The sequence below is a fragment of the Gordionus sp. m RMFG-2023 genome, chromosome 1 (genome assembly GCF_954871325.1).
Source record: "Gordionus sp. m RMFG-2023 chromosome 1, tfGorSpeb1-WG-v2, whole genome shotgun sequence".
Classification (NCBI taxonomy): domain Eukaryota; kingdom Metazoa; phylum Nematomorpha; class Gordioida; order Chordodea; family Parachordodidae; genus Gordionus; species Gordionus sp. m RMFG-2023.
In genome coordinates this window covers 31,235,394-31,256,290 of record NC_088775.1, presented here as the reverse complement: position 1 = coordinate 31,256,290, position 20,897 = coordinate 31,235,394, and the positions used below count along the sequence as shown (strand labels likewise).

The 20,897-nt window shown below is 27.4% G+C and overlaps 2 protein-coding genes across 4 annotated transcripts in view; one reads left to right on the top strand and one right to left on the bottom strand.

Moving 5' to 3' along the window:
- The window catches only part of LOC135922335 (cytokine-like nuclear factor N-PAC), a 78,376-nt gene extending 58,828 nt beyond the window's left edge, over positions 1-19,548 (top strand). Inside the window, exons 9-14 of one of the 2 annotated variants that reach the window (XM_065456719.1) lie at positions 16,063-16,173; positions 16,379-16,480; positions 17,377-17,533; positions 17,691-17,873; positions 18,035-18,171; positions 18,328-19,548. In XM_065456719.1, coding sequence (XP_065312791.1) covers positions 16,063-16,173; positions 16,379-16,480; positions 17,377-17,533; positions 17,691-17,873; positions 18,035-18,171; positions 18,328-18,402 — 765 coding nt within the window. In that variant the 3' untranslated portion in view covers positions 18,403-19,548. The remainder of the gene's footprint in view (positions 1-16,062; positions 16,174-16,378; positions 16,481-17,376; positions 17,534-17,690; positions 17,874-18,034; positions 18,172-18,327) is intronic. The other variant, XM_065456720.1, reaches the window with a different exon arrangement.
- On the bottom strand, positions 3,575-13,901 carry LOC135922334 (uncharacterized). 2 transcript variants are annotated; one of them, XM_065456718.1, is made up of 11 exons: positions 13,884-13,901; positions 9,978-10,692; positions 9,241-9,828; positions 8,693-8,957; positions 7,918-8,627; positions 7,530-7,693; positions 7,080-7,256; positions 5,825-6,118; positions 5,346-5,533; positions 5,037-5,137; positions 3,575-4,918 (listed from the first exon to the last, which is right to left on the bottom strand). In XM_065456718.1, exons 2-11 carry the CDS (start codon positions 10,609-10,611, stop codon positions 4,074-4,076), a joined length of 3,966 nt encoding a protein of 1,321 aa, XP_065312790.1. In that variant the 5' UTR covers positions 10,612-10,692; positions 13,884-13,901; the 3' UTR covers positions 3,575-4,073. The 2 variants fall into 2 exon arrangements, with proteins under 2 accessions (XP_065312790.1, XP_065312789.1); XM_065456717.1 differs by lacking the exon at positions 13,884-13,901 and having other exon boundaries at positions 3,576-4,918; positions 9,241-9,852.
- Positions 19,549-20,897: the final 1,349 nt, after the last annotated feature.

Sequence of the window (20,897 nt, the reverse complement as noted above, 5' to 3'; positions counted from 1 at the left end):
TTAGGTATTTTTGTGTTAGGAATTTGTTTTCTTATAAAATTAATTTATTTTTTAATTCTATACTTAAATCCCTGCTTATTGCCAATTTGAATGCAGGATGGATAATAGTAGCAATGATATTATCATTTATAAACAGTTGAAAATCTGTTATAAAGTTATTTTAAACCTTTTATCAATGCCTCCTATAAGAGACTCTACAAGTAATTTACAAACTCTATATCTGTAAAACCATTTAATTTTGAAGTGAGTCTAGAAATAGTTGTAATTAAAAACCCCGTATTCATTGAAACTCCTTCAAGGATCTTCAAAGTTTTTGCAAAAGGCTCCATAACCTAAAATATATTCATCTCGAAAAAATACGATTTTAATTAATATTCATTTAGGAGTTAAAGCTTATAAGTCCTCGGTTATAACATAAATGATCAATTTTTCACTTAATATTTTATCTATCAATACGATAGATTCAGAAAATGATTTCCATCCGGTAGTATATTTATTCATATCAAATATCTTCTCAATTTTTAAATATTTTACCAGCCATATTTATGGACATATTTTGTTTATTTCATAAAGATTTACACCTTTGAAATGAGCCTAGGGATACAATTTTAAATCTTCTATTTTCTAAAGCTTTCTCCACATCAACTGTGACCACTAAATTGATTTGATGGCAGGTAGTACATTAATGTTATGAAAAAAATCAAAAACTTTCCCCTCAGAATATCTATTTCAGAACTTTATTCTTAAGCATTCCACTTCTTTTAGAAAAGAAAAATATTTCTTATAGGCTGGAAATGGAAATTCTATTCAATAGTTTTTATGTTTTATAATTAGGGTTTAAAAAAAAATGGAAAGATAAAAAAAATTGAATAACAATTCGGTTCAATATTTAATGTAATCAAATAGTTTCATTAATTTAAATAAATATATTATTTTTATTATATTGAAAAAATACATTAAGATTATGTTTTAAATAATGTATGCAATTGTTATTCAATATACAATTGAGAAACTTTATCAATTAATTTGATCAATATATTATATATTTCACAAATAATTATAATGATATAAATTAATAACAATCAAACATATTAATAATAAATATTATAAATAACAATTAATCATATTAACCTTTAATTACTTTTCAAAGTTAATTTATCATTGTAATTTAATCTATTACAACAATAAAATTAAAGGAGCTAGCTCCCGCTTTTTTTTTAAAAAAAGCCACGCTCCAAGTGATTTTGAAAGATGCGCTTTTTAAAAACACTGTTGATTTGTTTTTAGATCAATAAAATGATTTTAAATGTGAAAAAGGGTAAGGTTCACATTTAGGAGATCGGTCGCGATTTAATTTTTTGATGAATATTGTTACTATAGGGATATTGATAAAATGAAAGATCAATAAATAGGCTAAGAAATATAGGGGAATGAATAGAGCAAACTAATATTAATGGTGTTTGAAAAAAAATTGGCTTGGGGTTAGTGTTATTAAACGGCTATTTTTGAGCCGGTTTTTATAAACAGCTAACTCAATATTTTATCCAGGCAAATATTATGCAAGTCTTCAGATTTTGCTCATAGATGGCACAAAGGTTTGAACATCTATTAACGAAATCTCTAAGCTTATACCATATTTTTCTAGCTAAAATATTGAGTTAGCCGTTTTTGAAAATCGGCTCAAATCGAGCCGTTTAACAATACTATTTGGGGTAGGGGACTACCACGTATTGTTAAACGACTCGATTTAGCAACTTTTAACCAAAATAATATTACGAAAGCCTCGAATTTCGTTAATAGATTTATAAATCTTTCTTCCATCTATGAGCAATATCCCCAGGCTTGTGTAATATTTTTTTGGCTAAAATATTGGGTTAGACGTTTTCAAAAATAAACTGTTTAACGGCACTACACGGACCAATAAATTTAATAGAATTCACTTCCAACAATTATGACATCTTTTTCTTCAAGATCAATACTCTTATTAACTGGCGTCAACCTTTAGATATATCACATATGATTTCCTGCTATGAATTTTTATATATTCTGTCTTTTTTTGAATACGCTAATTTTTTTTAAAATATACATCGCCATTTTTGAAACCACTATAAGATTAATAAACAACTCTTACACAGTCTAGCATATGAATACTTTTTTTGCTTTAGCTTTGCTATGCAAAAATGTGAAATCTCGAGTAGGGCTGAAGGGATATTAATTATCGTTGGCTCCGATATTGATATATTATGGAAAATATCAGATTGGCCAATATTTTCTATAATGCCTATTAAACCAATTTTTTAATCCAACCCCCCCCCCTCCTCCAACTGGAACCTCTCTCTTAACGATCGGGTGGAAGGAAAAAATAACGTGATTTTTTTCAAAATAATAATATTTTTATAAGAGTTAGAATTTTTGGCCTCCAAAAAAATGTTTTTTTCATAAAAATTAATAAAACTTTACAGAAGCATAGCTACCATAAAATAAATGGCTATAAAAAAATATAAAAATTATTTTTTTATAGTAAAAATTTAATTTAAATCTACAGGGTGCTTATGTTCCTCAAATATATTTACTCAAGGGTTTAAATTTCTAGGGACGAAACTTCGTTTATTCACTCATTACATTTTAACAGATTTTGGAACTGGAATCAGAATCCTCATAACCGGAACAACCTTTTTAATAAGAGCAGGAACTCCTTTTTAGTCTAGGTTTATAACTGATTAAATTTTTATTTAAACGTATTTTGTTTTTCGTCACGTCATCATTAAAAAAATTGTTAAAGATATAAGTGAATAAGATAAATTTAATGTAAATTCTAATCTTTTTCCAATATGTTACATGGTATTCAAAATCGTTAAAATGAAGCATGATTTAATGCATGAAAAAGCATTTTAGTTTCATTTAAATTTACGAAGAAATTAATTCAATTACCGATATAGAACGGTGTGGAATGGGGATAACGATCCTCATGGTCAAAACCTTGGCCAACGGGTCTGGAGTCAGAGCGGACAACTTGTGCGCTAAATATTTTTACAAGGGTTAAAATAAATTTTAATAAGGGTTCGAACCCTACTGATCTATAGAGAATATGGCTTTCAAGGAGAGTAGAGTGCAAAGAAAAGTATTGCAAGGTGGGAATAAATCTAGGTTTATTGCCAAAAATTTGTTCTATTTCATGAAGAGGTTAGTTAGTCCATGTTTATTTTTGAAACAGATCAATTAGGAATATTTTAATCGATGGCGAAATTTAGCCCAATACAAATATAAAAATAAATAATTTTATACGAGTTCGCTTATAGTGATGAATACCTAATATTCTATAAATTTACTCCTGCCTCCATCCCAAATTATTCCATATAAAACGAACTTTAAATTGACCAAGAAAACCCTTCCCTTCCTACATTAATCTTGATTAAAAAATTTTTATTTAATGTTTGAGAACGAAGTAACAAATAAATAAACTAAAGTTTACAATAAATTTTAACGAATAGAACGATGAAATAATATTAATAACAATTCATAAAATTACATTAATAACTTAATAATTTTTTTTGAAAAAAAAAATAATTTAAAGAATAATAATTCAGAATTAAAAATAATTGAGCAAAACTTTTTTCATTTTTTATAAAAAAATTGAAACGCAACGCGAGAACTTAAAAAAAATGTTTCACAAATTTTTTATAAAAGTTATTTTTATTGATTGGAAATGTATTTCTTGATATTTGATTTTTTCCCCTTAATTTAAATTCTAGTAGTGCTTTACATTATAATCTTTATCAATCGATCATAATATATATTCTTTAATTATAAAATTATTTTATTTTAATTCATTTAATTTAAATTTATAATTAAAATATAAATTTTTTTATCACAAATCTAACTAGATTATCAGGTTTGTGTTTTTGAATATTTAAGCATTCATTTTCAATTTTAATACTTTTTAAATTCAAAAAAAAATTGAATTAATATTTTAACCGGAATAAATAAATCCGCACATTATTTCCATTTTTATTTTATAATTTATCAGCACAGTCTTCAAATGCTAAGATAATGATTGAAGTTTGGTTTCTTTTTCAATCAGTATCACTATCTGACTCCAATTTTGCGAGTGGGGCATACTCGCACTTTATTTTGTGACCTGTGCTATTTGTGTTAACGCGTTGGTTATCGTAGTTATAATTGGTTTCCATTGGCGATATGCGCAGTTTTTTGTTTTGATGAGATCCGTAGAGATTATCGTTATATTTGTATAGACTTGTGCTCACTCGAGGGGTATTGTTGATTTTGAAAGGTATGTTTTTGCAGTTAAATTCCGCATTGTTGATATTAAGTATAATTTCTGATTCCAAAGAATTTTTTATACCAGGGGTAGATTTTTCGTCGCCCGATGTTAGATTAGAATAAGTATTTGGAGGTTCACTTCCATTTAATTGATTAATTTGTCTATATGAATTATTCTTGAGCTCGATTGGGGACTTATGATTATTCGAAAGAATTTGCTTTGAAATACCATTGATAAATTCCCCTTTCATGTCAAAATTTTTATCCCCATTAATCTCGACAGACACTATTTTAGAAGCTATTCGGTCAAGGCTAGAGTTGATGCTGCCATTTTTATCGGAAACCGATTCGCTTACCTTGTCACTTAGCTGCTTTGTGATTTTATCTTCGCTATAAAAGATACTATTTCGAGTCATGAAAATGTGATTCGCTTTATCGCGATCTCTTATATTGTTATGGTCGAGAGTGAATGATAGACTCGCCTCAATAACGCCCGGTTCTGAACCGGGATATTCGAATAGCTTGAGTCTGTCTATGTCGATAGCCTCCAGAATTTGCATAGCACGGTCCCAAATGGCTCGAATAACAAGCCGGGATTGGTAGAAAAAAGGGTCTGCTGGGGTTTTGGGATTCATGACTTGATAAATTAAATAAAAAAGATTAAAATTATAATTAGATATGTTAGGTAATCAACTAATATTTACAATGTAGTAAAATGCAATTTAAAATTTTATCCTAAGTTTCTAAATATTTACTTTTAGGCTCGGGCAGTAAAAATGTAACTTGAGTGCTACAACAAGGCATTGAGTCGTTGGGTGGCGTTGTATCGTATGAATCATCATTGGAATTGGGATAACTAGTAATCCGATTAGGAATTAATATGAAATATAGATGTATCAGTTAAAAAAAGTGATTATGAATCAACTAAAAAATATAAATGCGAATCATATAGTAGATCATAGTGGTTTCTTGAAATTTTTTTAAAAAAAACTAAATGACAAGCGTGATTTAAAAAAAAAACTATCATAACTTATTTAAAAAAAACCAAAGCTAAGTTTAATTACATGTCATGACAGGTTGGGTTAGGTGGATCGAAGGAATGTCGACAGTTGTCTAAATTCATCATTTCTATCATTTCAGCTATGCTTTTGGCCTTGATTTTATATTGCTCTCTCAACTTTTCCATTTGCATGTACGTGAACCCATTTAATTTATCGACTTGGTTGCTGTAGCTCTCTATCATTTTTTCGATCTTTAATTGTAAATTAAGTTTAATTATAGTACACTTGGTATTAATTGTAAAGCATAATATCATTGTTAAGTAGTTATTATAATGGGAATATTTAAAAAGTAAAGAATTCTTTTATAAGCGATTTATATGCTTCGTTATAGGCATCCACATGATATCGAACAGCCCAGGGCTCACTTTTTGAAATACTCCCCCCCCCCACCCATTCATGATGCTTGTAATATAAATATTTAAAACGTTATAACAAATCATCTCATCTTTAATTTAATTACTTAAAAACACTTATTAATTCACCTGAAGAGAAGTGTATTCCCTTAGCCTGTGCACCTGAGAAGTCAAGTAGGTCTCTTTGAGAGAACCGACTCCTTTGATGTAGGTTCCACAACGATCTTTGACCTGTTCCCTCCATCTTTCCATCACATTTTGTTGCTGGGTGTAGCATTTTGATTCATTCGTTTTGAGAGTGGGGAAATCTTCCGGGCTAGGTGAAGATATATTTTGCCCTACACTTATGTATTCGAGAGTGTTTAGACAGCTGTCCCTCAATGTTTTGAGCTGGTTCATGTAATAGGTCCTCAAATTTTCCACCTATTTTTGTTAAGAGAAATTAAATTGCTTTGAAACTATAAAAAATAAGTTTATAAATCATAACTAAAATGGAAAGATATAAATCTATAGAAAAAAATACACATTCAGGAAATGCTTGTAAACATGTTAAAATTATATGGGAGTAGATAAAATATTGAAAAGAGAAAAAATAATTTATTCCTATCGAATTATTTTAAAAGAAAAATAGCTAAAATGAGATTTTGTTTTAACAAAAAGAATTTAAATGTTTAGCGAGTTACAATCAGCTTTCGGTTTCTAATGGCCAATGCGATATCTGGTGCTAGTGTTGTTAAAAAGCCCAATTTAGGTCGATTTTTTAAAACGCAGAGGTCCAAACCTTTTTTACTCTATGATCAAAATCTCCAGGCTTACTTAATATTATTTACCGTTGTACAAGTTGTTAAAGAAAAATATAAAATTCGAATGGCAAAAGGAACAAGGTGCAAGTTTTAAAATGCTTAAGATAAGAATGGTAGATAAACCTCTTTTGAATTGTTTTAACGAGGATTTAGATCAAAATTAAATTTAAACCGCAAATTATTACAAAGAATTAATAAAAAAATTGAAAAGGTCTTAAAATTTCCAATTTTTTAATATATTATAATGTAATTTTATTATAATAAAATCTTAATAGGGCATTTTTTAAAATTAGACCTAAATCGACTTTTTAATAATATCTGGTGCATTATCACTTATGATTAAAGTGATTTATTTTATTTTTAATATTCATCATAAGTAAAGTATATTTTTGTTTAGTTTATAGTAATTTATTTATTTGAAAAAAATATTTTATCATTGGTTTAAAGGATAGGTTGTAAATAAAAATCAATCTAAATAGCTTTTATCAAATCTTTGAGGATCCGTAAAGCTCTAATAATAAATTACTACAAAACAAAATGAAAAGGATAGCCAAAATTAATACAATCTTAAACAATATTACTTCTCTGTAAGTCTGCTGCTGCAAAAGCCGTATTAACTCCCCGAATTTTCTATCTTGTGCACGTCGACGAATGCATTGACAAGCCCGCACTAGTTTAACAGTGTATACAATGATGACGCTAGCACATAGAAAGATCAGCGAAGCTCCAAAAGCTAGAACTATACTGCTCCTCCACACCTTAATTTTGGTAAAATATAGTAAAGCCTGTTCATCTCTAAAATGATTTTTTAAAATAGCCCCAGAATGATTATTTCTGTATTATAGATTATTTAATTCTAATATTTATACAGACAAGGGCCTGGTAAAAAAATACAATGGTTAATTTTCCTAATCTTTCTTTTATAACATCTGCCAATGGAATATTACAATTTTTTTTAAAGAAATTTATTTTTTAAATATTTATATAACTAATGCAACATTATTTTAGTTGATATAATAAATTATAATTACTTGCACAAAAAAATCATCCCCCAAAAATATTACAAAATCGGCACCTTTTTTAAAAAAAGTGCGCGAGTTTTTTATTCCCGCCAAGTAACAACTGTACAATCCAATATCAGCCCTTCTGAGATGATTGATTCTAAAATTAGATCCATCTATCTGATTTTCGTTACCTAATGTATGAAATTGAATATTTAATAATCGTGATAAACATATGCACCATTTGCAATTCAAAAACCTCTTTTTTCAATATTAATGTAGATTTGAATATTTTACTAAAAAGGTTATATATTGCAAAAATAAAAATTAGTTTTTTTCCAAAATAAAAATTTCTCACAACCTGAATCAATAGAGTGGTTATTTTTAAAAGATAAAAATATATTGATTAATATAATACCTCTGACGCCTAAATCGAAAATGTCTATTATTCTTCGCATCCTAACGCGTCCTTTGGTCAAAAAGGTTCCATCTTTAAACCAAAATACGTTTAAAAATATTTCGGAAATGTCAGGCTCTTCATGGTTCTTTTTATCGCCATTTTGAGTTCTCATTAAGACATCATTCCAATTGTGGCGTGGTGGCTTTAGATCGAAAAATGATGGTGAGGATACAGGCGGTTTTACCTGAATTGGGCCAGACCACTTAATTAGTGGGCTGTCTACGTATTTTATTTCTCGCCAATATGCTTCGATCGAGTTTTGGTGAACGGGGCATTCTATTTGAACTTCTTGGCCCACGGTGATTTTAATTAACACCCTGGGTTGGTTAGGTTGGGCCTCTTCTATATTAGCTTTTTTGAACATTTCTCGGGCATTAACCCTTCTTTTGGAATAGTTATACAATTGATTATTTTCAAAGTAATCGTCTAATAACAGACGCGCGATAATTTCGTCATCTGGATATAATTTTTTTTTAAGCCTGGAATTAGAGGTTGGACAATCACTGAATATTGACTGGCCAGCTACGGTGTTTCCGGGTTCGACGTTCAGTAGATGGCGCATCTTGGTTCCTAGGGTGCGGAACTGTTGTCGAAATTTGTTGTAAAAGATGAGAAGCGAGGATGTAGTATTACTATTCACCGGAATAATTGGAACATCGGAGCTCGTTCTTAAAATTATTAAATGTGTAAAGGTGCAAGATAAATTTAAAGACAGAGTAAAGCAAGGAATTACTTCTTTGCTTCCAGATTTATCGGATTCGATGGTGTTAATGGTAAAACTAGAAGGGTTCCATTTCGAGCAGGTCCTCTAAGCCAATTACCGAAAACATACCGATGGAAAACACTAATATCATCTTTTCCGTCATTATCAGTTTGTTCGGAATTATCGCAGACTTCTTTTACGAACCCAATATCGGACACATCTATCCATCTAGGTTCAGAGGAGTCATATGCTTCAGGCAATCCTCTCAAAGCTTCTAATAGCCTTTCATAATTATCTGTTTTCATTTTATAATATAATTAACAAAAATTACCATTTAAAATTTTTCAGGGATAAACCAATTATATCTGATAGGTAAACTATTTAGATTTCTCAAGAATATCGGTTATCGATTATATATTTCAAATTTGTTTTACAAAAAATTATTTACTTTGGGTGTATATTTTATATTACGACTAAAATTATTTTTCATGATAAATCACTTAGCTAAAAAAATTTTTAACCTTCAAGCATATATACTCATTACCCTTCAATTTTTATGAAAACTTAAAAATTAATACTTTTATAACTGCCAACAAGGGTCGAAGTGTTCCACCCAATCCATTTGAGTCCTTTCAAGCTTAAATGGGTTAGGTGAGTCAAGTTGGAAAACGTGAGGGGGCTAAAAGCGCTTGCTCGTAGAAAGTTGTAAGAAAGGTCCAAAAATTTCAGATAACTGAAATAGGGTTTAGGAAATGAAAGGGCAGGTGGTGATCTCCTTGATTGTGATCTATCATTGGTGACATTTGAAAGAGATAAAATTTCCAAGCTAGGAGTTAGTGACGTTTTGTTACTTATATTAAGGCTTGATCCTTCATATAGCCCACTTAATTCCAAGTTAGTATTATGATCTAATACGAGCCGGCCTAATCCTATCAACTTTTGCAAGCTATGCAGGTTTGTCAACCTGTTTTGGCTCAAGTCCAAATCCTTCACTAAAATTTGTCGCCAGAATTTATTGTCTATATAGGAGATTTGATTAGCTGAAAGATTTAAACTTATTATCATGCGCCTCAAAGTATAGTTTGTGAAGAGACTTCCACTCAATGATTGGAATGAGTTATGATGAGCTAATACCTTTATTGGGACCAGTCGCGTTGCGTCAAAATCTTTATCGAAATTAATGTCAAATTCTAAAAATAAAATATGAAGTAATAATTTTACAAAAGGTTGTAAAACATTTAAAATAAATATGACATGTGCAAAATCATTTTATATAATTTTAACAAAATTATGTCTCATAAAAAATTATTTTTACCATTTTCATTAACGTATTGTTGTAAGTCACCATTTAGTCTTTCCAAATAATTGTGACTAACATCTAAGACTTCCAAATCTGGGAAAATTCCAATTAATTTCTGCACATCTATTTGTTTTAAATAATTGTAACTCAAGTCCAATATTTTGAGTTCCCTTTTTACACCATCATTGGAAGCGTTACGATTATCATCATATCGGGTTACCAAATCAACATTATTGCCAAGGTTATTAATCACTTGAGTTGAAAAAAAGTAGGGTATATTATTCCGCGACAAATTCAGGATCTTTAAAGATGGTAGAGCATTTATAAAATCTTCAGATACTTTAGAGATGTTTAAATCAATTAGTCTTATTTCAACGAAATTACTATTTTCAAAGCCATTGTATATTGCATCATCACCAAAATTGGTAAAATTATCATAACGGAGAGTGGTATTTGCATCGCAATTGATGGCCAAGTGATGATTAAAACTGTTTAGTGATAAATCATTTGATGGGAATGGAGACAAAGAAGAACAGCTAACAGTTTTGGATGGATCCCTGAGGCCAAAGTATGATTGGACACCTTCAATCAAAATAAGAAATGAGCTGATCAAGGTTATAGTTGCCAGAATGAGAATGAAAAAATTCATTTAATTATCTTTGTGTTTAACCAACTCCGCATGACATAACACTTGATGAATAAATTCATGGATTGATCATTCTTAATTTATCTTGGTAATATATATTCAGGTTATAAATTTTATTCTTTTAAATTTGTATATTTTATTTATTTTCTTCAAAAATCTCCCTAGGGTTTTACAATCTTAACATTCTTTCGACCTTTATTTTTCATCATATTACTATAAAAATTTAGAGTATTTTAATTTGTAATATAATCAATAATATGATGGGATTTTTTTTCATATAACTTTTTAAATTTTCAGTGGACATAAAAAAAATATAAGATCTTAAATTATAGTTTCAAAACAAGAAAATTATAAAAGAAGAAAATCGAAACATAAATACTTTCAGACAGGTTCATAACAGTTTTTGAAATTATATTTTTAAAAAAAATTAGTATAAATTTATGTGGTTATGTTGGGTTAATTTATTATTTTATGGTTGTTTTATCATAAAATAAAGAATTTTCAACTTAACTTCTTTAATGTTTATTTGGTTTTTATTTTTTTTTAAATATTTTTATAAGATTACTAGATATCAACAAAATATACGATAATCAATTTTTTTCAAATCCAAAGCTTATAAAAACCGGGATAAACCGAAAAACCAGATATTAATTTGTAAGCTATAAATTCGTTTAAAAATAAAATCTGAATGAAACTAAGTCCTTAATTTCAGAACCGGAATTAGTGTTGCTAAAAAGCCTAATTGGGTCTATTTTTAAAAACAGCCCAATTAATTAATATTTTAGCCAAAATAATATGCAATCCTCAAGATACGCCAAATAGATGTCAAAACAATTTGTCTTATCTATGAGCAAAATCTCTAGGCTTATATTATCTATAATCTTAATTGCGCCGTTTTTAAAATTCGACCCGAATTGGGCTTACCGTAATGGAATTGAACCGTTTATCTGAAATTTTGTACTCTAATGTTGGAATACGATCTGATTCCGATGTAAAATCAAGCCTTTCATTTAAAAAAAAAGTAAGCTAGATGATCTAAGTATTTAAAAATTTGGTAAAAACTTGGTTTATAAAGCACTGTCTTGAATTTGCTAAACTCTTACGACATATATGACTTAAAACTTTATATTTAATATAATAGTAATTATTTATTTATCTTAATAAATATGTTTAAACATGGCTTAAACAAGAGAGATTTGGGGTCCCTCCCCCCCCCCTCGAAAATATGATGAGGTAAAATTTTGTATTTTTATAATTACATCTAGATGATAATTAGCCTTTTAAATTGATAAAGCCCACTTCTTAATTTTAATTTCTATAAAATCATCTCAAAAATTTCTTCTATATAAAAATGAGCATGAAAAATAAAAATCTATATAAATAATATTATAGGCACATTTATATAAAAATTGAAAAACTAGATGCTTCTATAATTCATATGGATTTGATCTTTCTATTATAGATCTGGGAAATGTCTGAAAATTTTTTCTACAGGCCAGGCAAATTTTTTTTGTATATATATTTGATGAATTCTGATATTCATGGAAGTGAAAATTCATAAAGTAGTGTTTTTTAATATAACCATTCCCCAAGATTAGAAATAATTGTTTATTTTGTTGTTAACATCATATATTTTGGTTTAGGCTTTGTATCTAAGAAAAAAAATAAATAAAAACCAGCCATGCTACCTTGGTAAAAAATTGAAACTGGGTTAGATGAAAAATTTTCCAAATCAAGTACTAAATTCCTGCTGGATAAAAATTTTGTCAATTGTAGACCTCTGCTTTTTATTTCCAAGTAAAAGCACACTTATTAGTATTACTTTGCTAAGTGATTGCCAACCATAACAAGTGCTTGAGAGCAAAAAAATTTATTATTATCATTTTCTATTTCACCATAATCAATCCATCCTATTTTGGTATCACATTTTCAAAAGATGCCACAAGCTTATATTTATAGTTCACAAAATTAATTGAAGTAATGAGGGCACTAAATATTAATATGAATCTGTAAAATATTATATCAATTAAAGATGAAAGGATGTATTAAAAAATTTCTTCGATATTTTAAGGAGGGAGAAGCTACTCTGTTCTTCTTCCTGGATACATTAATTTACTATTGATGAATTCTATGATTCTAATTATTTCAACATTTTGATCTAAATTTATTATTCCAATAATCAATATTTCAATTATTCTTTCATGATATAAATTCTTAACAAAAATTTATTGACATGTGACATGGATTGTTAAATATTATAATTTAATGTCTTTTCTATTATGTCACGAATTCTCCACTTATATTACCTACAATTTTTTTCTTATTTCCCTTAATTTTTTCTATCAAAAAATTAAAGCAATAAATTGGTTTAATATAAGTTTCAAAATTAGCTACTAAAGCTTACATTCCACTAGTGTTGTTAAACGGCTAACTAGATATTTTAGCCAGAAAAATAGTGTACAAGTCTCGAGATTTCGATAATATATGTCTAGACCTTTGTTCCTACTATGAGAAAAATCTTCAGGCTTGCGTAATATTTTTCAGGATGAAAATTTGAATAAGCCGTTTTTAAAAATCAAACGAGCCATTTAACAACACTACATTCCACCCTAATAGCATAATGTAAGCTTTCATTTTGTTTCAAACTTGGTTTCTTTTTTTGCAAACTGATTGAGAAATTAATAAGTATTAGTCAGTAGGGGTGGAAACAAAAAAATCAGGAATTATTTTATATTTTCATCTGACTTAATTTTTTCTTTTGTTTTTACTAGATTTTTTAAAATTTAATATAAAAAGATAGGAAAATTACATTTTTTGTTTTAATTTTAGTTTTCTTATTTTTGTTTTATGGTTGACCAAAATTTTGTTTTTCTTTCATTTTTACACTTGCTACTTCTTCATTTAGTGACCCTTTTTCAGGATTACCTAGGCTACTATATTGGTTAATGCAACTCATAGGATTTGATAAAGCATTAAACATTGACATTTAGAATCATCCATCAACTTTGAGATGATAAAATATATTGCATATTTTTTAAAAGCAAAATAAAAACAACTACTCAATAATACCTAATCAAATGGACTCTATGCTCCCAGAAAATTCATAACACTCCCCAACTATTCCAATGCTAATAAATAAAATGTTTTATGAAATTGTTCAACAAATATAAAGGATAATGATCTATAACTAAACTAATTTATTCTTATTATATGTTCCATAAACTTATATAAAAGTAATAAATGAGTATAAAATTAATTTATTTATATCTAATTACATCTGTTAAAGGCTAGATAAAGCATTTCTGAATATGAGGTAAGCTCAATTTTTATGTAAGGAATGGATAAGATAAATTATTTATTTTTAACAATAAAATTTAAATGAGCTAATGTTAAAAATTGATAAATAATTATATTTAAAAATTTTTTTTTATAAATAATACTTTTATTAATGGAAAAAAACATTTAAATACTTCCTGGGTAACTGGAATATATCATTAAAAATATTTATTTTCAGTTCAATTAAAAAATAAGCTAAATTATTAATTGACACTTTATCCTCTAGTAACATAGCGTTTATTTATAAAATTGATATTAATGATATTTTTAAAATAAAAATAATGTAATTTGTATTAATTTAAAATTAAATAATATATTACTTATTATCAATGATATATTTTTTTTAGAAGAGTTATTATTTGATAAATTTTAAGAAATGATGCTATTAATAGTTTATCGGTAAAAACAAAATATCAGGCTCATGATCAGATCAAAATTTTTGAGGGGACCGAATGACATTAATATACTAGACTGACGATTACTCATTGAAATATATTTATAATAGATACACATACTTGAGAGTCAGCTTTAGGCGCCATTTTATGGTCTACTCTTTGATTAAATGAGATTTACGTTTTTTCGGAATCTGAGTATTTTTATATCGCTGAATGTTTTTTTACGTGATTAATCTTATTTTTTTTACCCTTTTAAAAGAACCTTTTTACTTTTTTTCAGCATTTATTAGAGTTTTTTTTAAATTAATATGCCCACATTATTTTATAACATTTTTATGGCTAATGTATAACAATAAAATACAATTTGTTATTTGTAACACTGCTAACTCTTGAGACCCTATTTATTTTAACGTATTTAATTAAAAAAATTATATACTAATTTAAACGATAAACATTAGATGTTTTACATACAAGCAAAATGGCGACCACAACTGATTGTGTTAGTGAACTTTTAATGAACGAATCGTCAATCTAAGTTACTATTTTCATCAATGGGGCAAAATAAGGTTTCGATAAACCCAAATTACCAAAAAAAAGAAATTCAATCTATAATTATCAAATAAGAATAAAATAAAGTAACTAATAAATAATTGAGAAAAAAATTAATTATAATATCTAATAGGGCAGATTTCAAGATTTTATGATGGTAAGGGGGTGGGAAGAGTTGCGTTGTTTGCCCAGCTTGGATATGAGCCTAAAAAATTTAAAAAAATTGGTCCTAATTTTTATTTATTATTTCAAATTATATTTGTTTTTTATGTAATATTTAGTTTTTTTTGAACCCTGCGTCTAAAACATCAAAAAAAAATATGCTCAGATATTTTTAAATATATATCAAAAAAATATGATAAAATGGATAATAAAAATTTGGTCAGAACATTTATTTTAAAATGTGAGCCAAATTTGTAGTATACTCTTACATATAAATGATCAATTCTTTATTTCTCACGCATCTATAATTTTACCATTATTAACTAAAGCCCAGCTGCTAGACGAGAAAATGTGCCGCATTTCCCTCCAAATATTTATTACTCCCTACCCCTTTTAGAAAGCATACCCTCTGTATATGGAAACAATTAATTATTCCTGCTCCCTCCCTCCATTTATTTGAGCTCGGCTAAATCTTGATGTGGACTAAAATTTAGTATAATTATGGAAATTTTACTTTTTAAATTTTAATATCAAATATTTTATTTCAGTTTTAAGAGTATCGCCTATATTCATTTCTCATATTTTTTATTCTTATATCATAAATTATACATCGATCTTACAATAATCAATAAAGTGATCTTTTTACCATTTTTTTTTCAATGTAATAATAATCAAATAGTTCTTTCGAAGTTAATACATCTATTAAAAGAAATTATTTACATTTAAAAATATGTGAATATAGCAATAGGGTTTATGCTCGGCTCTTGTTTTTTTTAAATTTGTTTATTGGAAATGATTTTGACTGCCTAACTTTAAGAGCTAGCAGATCTCTTGTTATTTTGGGATTTTTCTTCTTATATTTCATTTTTAAAAAGATATAACGACCTGTATTTGAGAAATGATATCATTTAAATTTAATTTGTTACAATATAATCCGAAATGTGGGGTTAATTTATCTCTACAAAAGTATACATATATTATAAATAATAATAAATTAACGTTCATGCAATAGTGTAAGGAGCTTATAAAATCGGGAGCCACTTATGGAATCACTCCGGGTGACGTCATAACATCTTGTAACATCGTATTTTGTTGCTTTTCGGAACACAACGCTCTCAGAAAGGTTTAACTAGAATACTTTTAAAAATAGCTATTTCTTACCATATCCTTTAAGCCTTAATATCAATAAATAAGAAAAGTTCATTTCAAATTATTATAAAAATTATAAACCATTAATAATTGCTATTATTAATATTTCTTTTAGAGTAGACAACTCTTATTAAATATATTTTATTTTATTACAAATTTATATCAAATTAAAATTGAAGATCGTTCTAAACGACGACGACGTCATTAAGGCGCTCAAAAGTGGCAAAGGAATAGTTAATCTCTCCACCAACACTTACAAAACTGCGTCAGATTTGGCGGAAGTTTTTTTTAAAAATAATAAATAAATTATGTTCATTATCGTAATTTTCCTTATAGTTTATTATTAGATCTCTTATTTATTTTTTAAAATATGCCAATCAATGGGATAACCGGTTTACCTGCTAAGTTGAGAAATTTTGTCGCTAAACTTATTGTCTCCCTTAAATTATTATATCTTATTCAAAAAATGAGGACTCTTGCATAAATTTTAGCAGAAATTGTTTCTAGTTTTTAAGTAGGATGCTTATTTTTGTGAGTCACATAGTATTTTTTCGAAAGGTTACGAAATAATTTAATCATACAATATTGAAAGGTAGAGAGAATACACGCAGAAAATTAATTTAACGGATTAACTATGTTTTATTCATTCAACTCTCTTTCCCAATTTTTATGGTCTAATTTATTGGTTAATTTTATTTCTTATAGAATGTTTACACGTTCAGTTCATAATTCATTGAAGGAACTTGTTCTTTCTAAATAACTAATTTATAGCTGAAATGAAATTTTAAATATTTATTAAATAAATTTAATTATGATTTAACTCTTATCCATAAATTTTTACCTAGGATTGAATGGGGTGCTAGGGGTCCAAATTTTTGTTTTGTATTTTTAGTTCATAAGCTAGATCACTGTATAGGATTTTAAGATGAAGATTACTAGTTTAAAATCACAGCAGTTTAAAGATTTGAATTAAGTAATATTTAGCTTATGAAATGATATCAAATAAATTTAGACAAATTGTTTTAATTGATTAATTTGTGTAATATTCGTTTATTTTTTTAATAAATTTCTTTCTGGATGGGAAGGGAGGCAGAATAGTTTTATTGTTGATTTCTAAATATAATTTTTAAAAAATGGAATAGCGATCATAAATGTATCATATATTTTAAAAAAAAAGGTAATAGGATCTCTCAATTCCTCTTATCTGGAGGCACCCCTGTTCGGATCCACTTCCGGTTCCAACAGTTCCCTCCTTATATTGACAGCTGGAGACGAGAATCTGTATCGTCAATGCGAACCCCTTTTCAAGCTGATCGGTCGGCCTCTATTTTTTGGTACTTTTATAAAAATAAATAATATTACTATATTCATACATTTTTTTAACAAACAATATTATCTTTAATTTTAAGATTTAGGCAAGAGGTCAGGGGAGGAAGCAAATTAAAGGAGGGGAAACAAATATATATTTATTATCGATAAATTGGGAAAAAGGGCGGGACGAAAGCTACGCCGCCAAAATGGCCCTGATAGTCAAATCGTTCCAGGGGGCGGTCATAGCAGGATTAGCTGAAACACTTTCCCTGGCCGAAAAGACCGGCATAAGGGCGGAAGAAGTTATTTCCGTCCTATCTCGTAGTATGCTGGATTGTCCTATCATCAGGAACAAGGGCCAAGGTTTTACTCAGATTTTATTGATCATTTTTTGCATAATATTTTTTTTTACCAAATTAAAATAGTCGTTCTTACTAATTATAATTAAACCCGTGTCATTTTACAAAAGAATTTTTTTTCTCTTTTGTTTTTCTTCATTGAATTCATTTATTTTTAAATAATAGAAATCATAGAGGGGCTCTTTTTGCCCTCTCTCCCACTAAAACATCAACAAAACGATCTCAAACTTACACTAGACATGGCTGACGGACTGGATCACCCCACCCCACTCTTGTCTACCGCTAACGAAGTATACACCCTTGTTAGTTAATTTGTTCTTATTATATCTTTTATTCCAAACTAATCTAGAAGATACAGCGTTATATCAAAATTGATTAATATCAAATCGATATTCTAGTCATTTTTTTGTACGCTTTTTTACCATTCTAAACTTCATATAAATTATAATTTTATTTAGCTTTACAAAAGGGCCAAAAATTTGGGTTGCGGAATGAGCGATGTCTCTTCAATCCACAAGGCATTTTATTTATGAACGAAAAAGAAAAAAAGTAGAAATTAGAAAAGATGAATTTGTTCGTTGATTTATTTTATTTTATAAAATTATCCATTTAAATTTTGTTTTGTTTTTTTATTTCTCAATTTCTTGTCTATTTTCTTATTTATACTTCGCTAAGCGCCGTCTCTTAAATTAATGTATTTTATCTCAAATATTTTAATAGATGCCTTTGCACAATACAAAATTGCTCCCTCCCTCGCCTCCCCCTAACGTTAGAATCATTTTATGCATATACAATAATACTATGGATGGTGCATCTATTCTTTCTTTTTATAATCTCCCTATTTGCCATTTCCTTAGGGAATATTAAAAATAAAATAATGGCGAAATTTTCATATTTTTTTATCATCGTTTTAATTATTAAATTATTATAGATTTTATTTTTTAAAATTATTCCTTTTTTTTTTCATCCTAAAATTTTTAATTCAAATAAATATATTATACGTCAAAAACTTGAATCATTTATAAATTATTTTGTTTTGTTATTATTTTATTATATTTAAAAAAAATAATTAATAAGTTCATATGAATTATTATCAAATTCAAGATAATTATTTTCAAATATTTTTTCGACACGCTTCGAATATGATCGATTTAATTTTTAGTAATTAAAATTATTTTTGATTATCGATTTTGATCCAGGAACATATCCAATCTTAAAATTGATGAAAATTTCCATTTTTTTTTATGAAATGATATTTTTTCTTGTACCGTTTATTGTTGATATAATATATTTTTTAAATTTATAATTGGTAATTGGACATTATATAACGTTTAGAAGATATGTATATAAAAAAATGCTATATTATAATATGTTTTTTTATTTAAAAAATATTTAGCGACCCCCTCCCCTTCCTACCTTCTTCCTCATCCAACACATAATTAAATAAATCTTTGTTATAAAGATATATACTAGTACTTCACATCATTTATTGGCTAAAAAGTACGGCTTAAATGTAGAAGTGCTCATTACCTTTTTATATGTTTTTTTTAACTTGTAAAATATTGTTGATTTTTTGTACGCCTCTTTCTACTTAATTTATTTTTGTGGTATTGTTCTGTAGATATTTTTTATTTAAAAAGAATCTGTAGATATTATTTAACTAAATAGGTATATATATATGTATATATAGTACATAATTAATAAGTAATCACTAGTTGTTGAAATTCATTATAAAAAAAACTAATAGTATTAGCATTAAACATTTTACCTTAATTATAATTATAATTTTTCCCTTCATATATATATAGTATATAATTATAAATAAAATGTTTTTGAAATTAAATATGAATCTTTTTGTTTTAAAAAATGAAAGAAAAAAAGGGACAAACATAAAGATAATAATAAAAGTTCCCCACAAAAAATAAGGAAAATTTTTATAATTTTATCATTACGGGCCGCACAGTGCCTAATATTTCAAGTCCGGTCCAGGAAAAATTTTTATTTTCCGAAAAGTCCTAACCGAAATAAAAAATTATTTGTTCACTCAGTAGGACCCGAATCTATTTAAATATAGTTAATTTTTTTCAATATAGTTTTGTCTTTTTACATTGAACATAATCCAGTTTTTGATTATTTTACGTATAAATAGAAATTATTGGCGTGTTTCTTGCAAAAAATTTAAATACATCAATTTTATTTTAAAATTTAACTGACCTGGCCTGGCCTTAAACATGCTTGAACTGGGTATAGGTCAGACCTACTTTTGCAGATATCTAATTTAAAAATTTATTAAAGAATTGAAACTTTTTTTCTACATTTTGGGTAAGTTAACATCCTAAAGAAAATATGATAATTGTAAATAGCTATCACCTAGAATTTTGAAAATTAAACAGTTGCCCTCTATCTTTTCTCTAAATATACAGGATGGCAGGTGGTTTAATCGAGTTATAATGATTGAAAGAAAAATTTTGTTACTCGCCCAACAAGCCTTTCTTTGGACATCCTTCAGTTCTCGGGTAGAGCAAGATTATTTTTGGGCTGGGCCTGACAACCTTCATAAATATTTTTAGCAAGTCAGAATTTTGTAAATATTTTTAAAGCTTGGGATTAGGTAAATTGGCATTTTTTTTCCTTTGCGTAAAAAATTAAAAAGGCACAAAATATATATTGTTTTTAAGAAATGAAAAGGGAATTCTTATTTTATATCATTTAAGAACCTTGTATGAGACGAGCCCGAAGCAAAATTAGATATTTTCAATTATAATTCAAAACATCCTGCCTCACAGATAATTTTAATTAAACATCATTCTTAATGAAATCATTGTAAAAATTCACCAATAATATAGATCCTTATTAAAATAACTCCTATTTTATTTATCTTATAACACAATCATAATAATAAATTTTGAACAAAGGAGTTCCCATCTTTATTCATATTTTCCCGAATAATAAAATTTATTGACATTCGTTTGATCTTCGACATGCATAACTTATAAGAATGTCATGATATTGAATTAAATTAAATATA